At 44.4% G+C, this 1,591-nt stretch overlaps 1 protein-coding gene across 1 annotated transcript; it reads right to left on the reverse strand.

Moving 5' to 3' along the window:
- Nucleotides 1–281: 281 nt before the first annotated feature.
- Nucleotides 282–1,223, reverse strand: LOC146341351 (olfactory receptor 5V1-like). The gene has a single exon (XM_084807389.1). The coding sequence runs from the start codon at nucleotides 1,221–1,223 to the stop codon at nucleotides 282–284; it is 942 nt and encodes a 313-aa protein (XP_084663515.1).
- Between the last annotated feature and the right edge of the window lie 368 nt (nucleotides 1,224–1,591).

Consider the following 1,591-nt stretch of genomic DNA (forward strand, 5'->3'; position numbering starts at 1 on the left):
CCCCCAAACCTCCTGAGGCTGCCCACTCTTGTTAAATAGAATCATGTATCAAAGATATTATTTTGGCCCTTTTTCCCTTGTGGCATGGTTCTTGCTTCTATGTGGTTCAGCCCCAATTGCACCTATACTCTAATTGCACTTGTACTTTTAATTCTAGCTCCACCAGTTGTCAGGGAAGAAAAGACCACCTTGCCACAAGAAAAATCTAAGGAGGGGTCCTGAGATGTGCAAGGCCATTTTCAAAGAGGTCGTTTAGTTGATCAGACACCAACATCGATGTTTCATGTGCCTACAGAACAGCTTCCTTTGACTAACACTTTCTTCAGGGCATCTTTCACCTGTTTGTTTCGCAGACTGTAGATAACAGGATTGAGCATTGCAGGAGCCACTGTGTAGGTGAGGGAAAGGAGCTTGTCTATAGGATCTGAATAGCCAGAATTGGGCCTCAAGCACATGAACATAGCTGTACCATAGAAGACAATTACAGACAGTAGGTGTGAGGAACACGTGCCCAGAGCCTTCTGTCTTCCATTCACTATGGGAATCTTCAAGACGACTGCAATGATCAGAATATAAGAAACCAGGATGAACATGAATGGGGTGATGAGAACCAGGAAGGCCATTAGAATCCTCTCCCCATCATTTATGTAGGAGCTTGGGCAGTGTAGCCTCATAAGTGGTGGGATATCACAGAAGAAGTGGTTGATGATGTCCGAGCCACAGAAGGGGAGGGAGAATGTTAACCAGGTCTGCACAAGGGATATGGACAACCCAGTGACCCAGCATCCAGAGACTAACAGGAAACAGGCCCTCTTGGTCATGAGTCTCATGTAATGCAAGGGTTGGCAGATTGCCAGGTAACGGTCATATGCCATTATAGCCAGGAGGTAACACACAGACGCCCCCAGGAATATGTAAAAAAACACTTGTATGGCACAGCCTAAGAATGAGATAGTTTTCCTTTCTGACCTGAGGTTCACAAGCATTTGGGGGAGAGTTACCGATGTATAGCAGATATCCAAAAAAGACAAATGTCTAAGAAAGAAATACATGGGTGTGAGCAGAAGATGACTAGATATGGTGGCAAGAAAAACCAGTATGTTCCCCATCAGGATGAAAAGGTAGATTAGCAGGAAGACAATGAAAAGCAAGGCTTGTAAATCAGATCTGTGAGAGATTCCTAGGAGCACAAATTCAACCATGGTGGTGGTGTTCCCATTCATGGTTTCTTCTGTGTGCTTCTTGTGTGTGTTCCTTCTGCAAGGGTTGAAAAAAAAAAAGCAACTGATATATGTGAATAACTACCATGAGGAGATGAGAAAAAAATATTTAAACCCTAGCTAGCTTAGAACCTGGCTGTTTTCCACACTTACAACAAAAAGAGAGACAGAGTGATGTAGTGGTTAGTGTTGTACTAGGACTGGAAAGATCTAGATCTGAATTCCCACTCAGCCATGAAGTTCACTGAGGGCACAGTCCTATTGAAATACATAGCCACCTCCGACTTCCTTTGAAGTTGGAGGTGACCACCTATCCAATGCAGGGTGGCTGAAGCACTGAGGAGAGGATTCCTTCCATGCTCTGGCTGTCC

This window comes from Heloderma suspectum, chromosome 6 (genome assembly GCF_057233095.1).
Source record: "Heloderma suspectum isolate Gila_16-S chromosome 6, 16-S_ref, whole genome shotgun sequence".
In the NCBI taxonomy this organism is placed as follows: Eukaryota; Metazoa; Chordata; class Lepidosauria; order Squamata; family Helodermatidae; genus Heloderma; species Heloderma suspectum.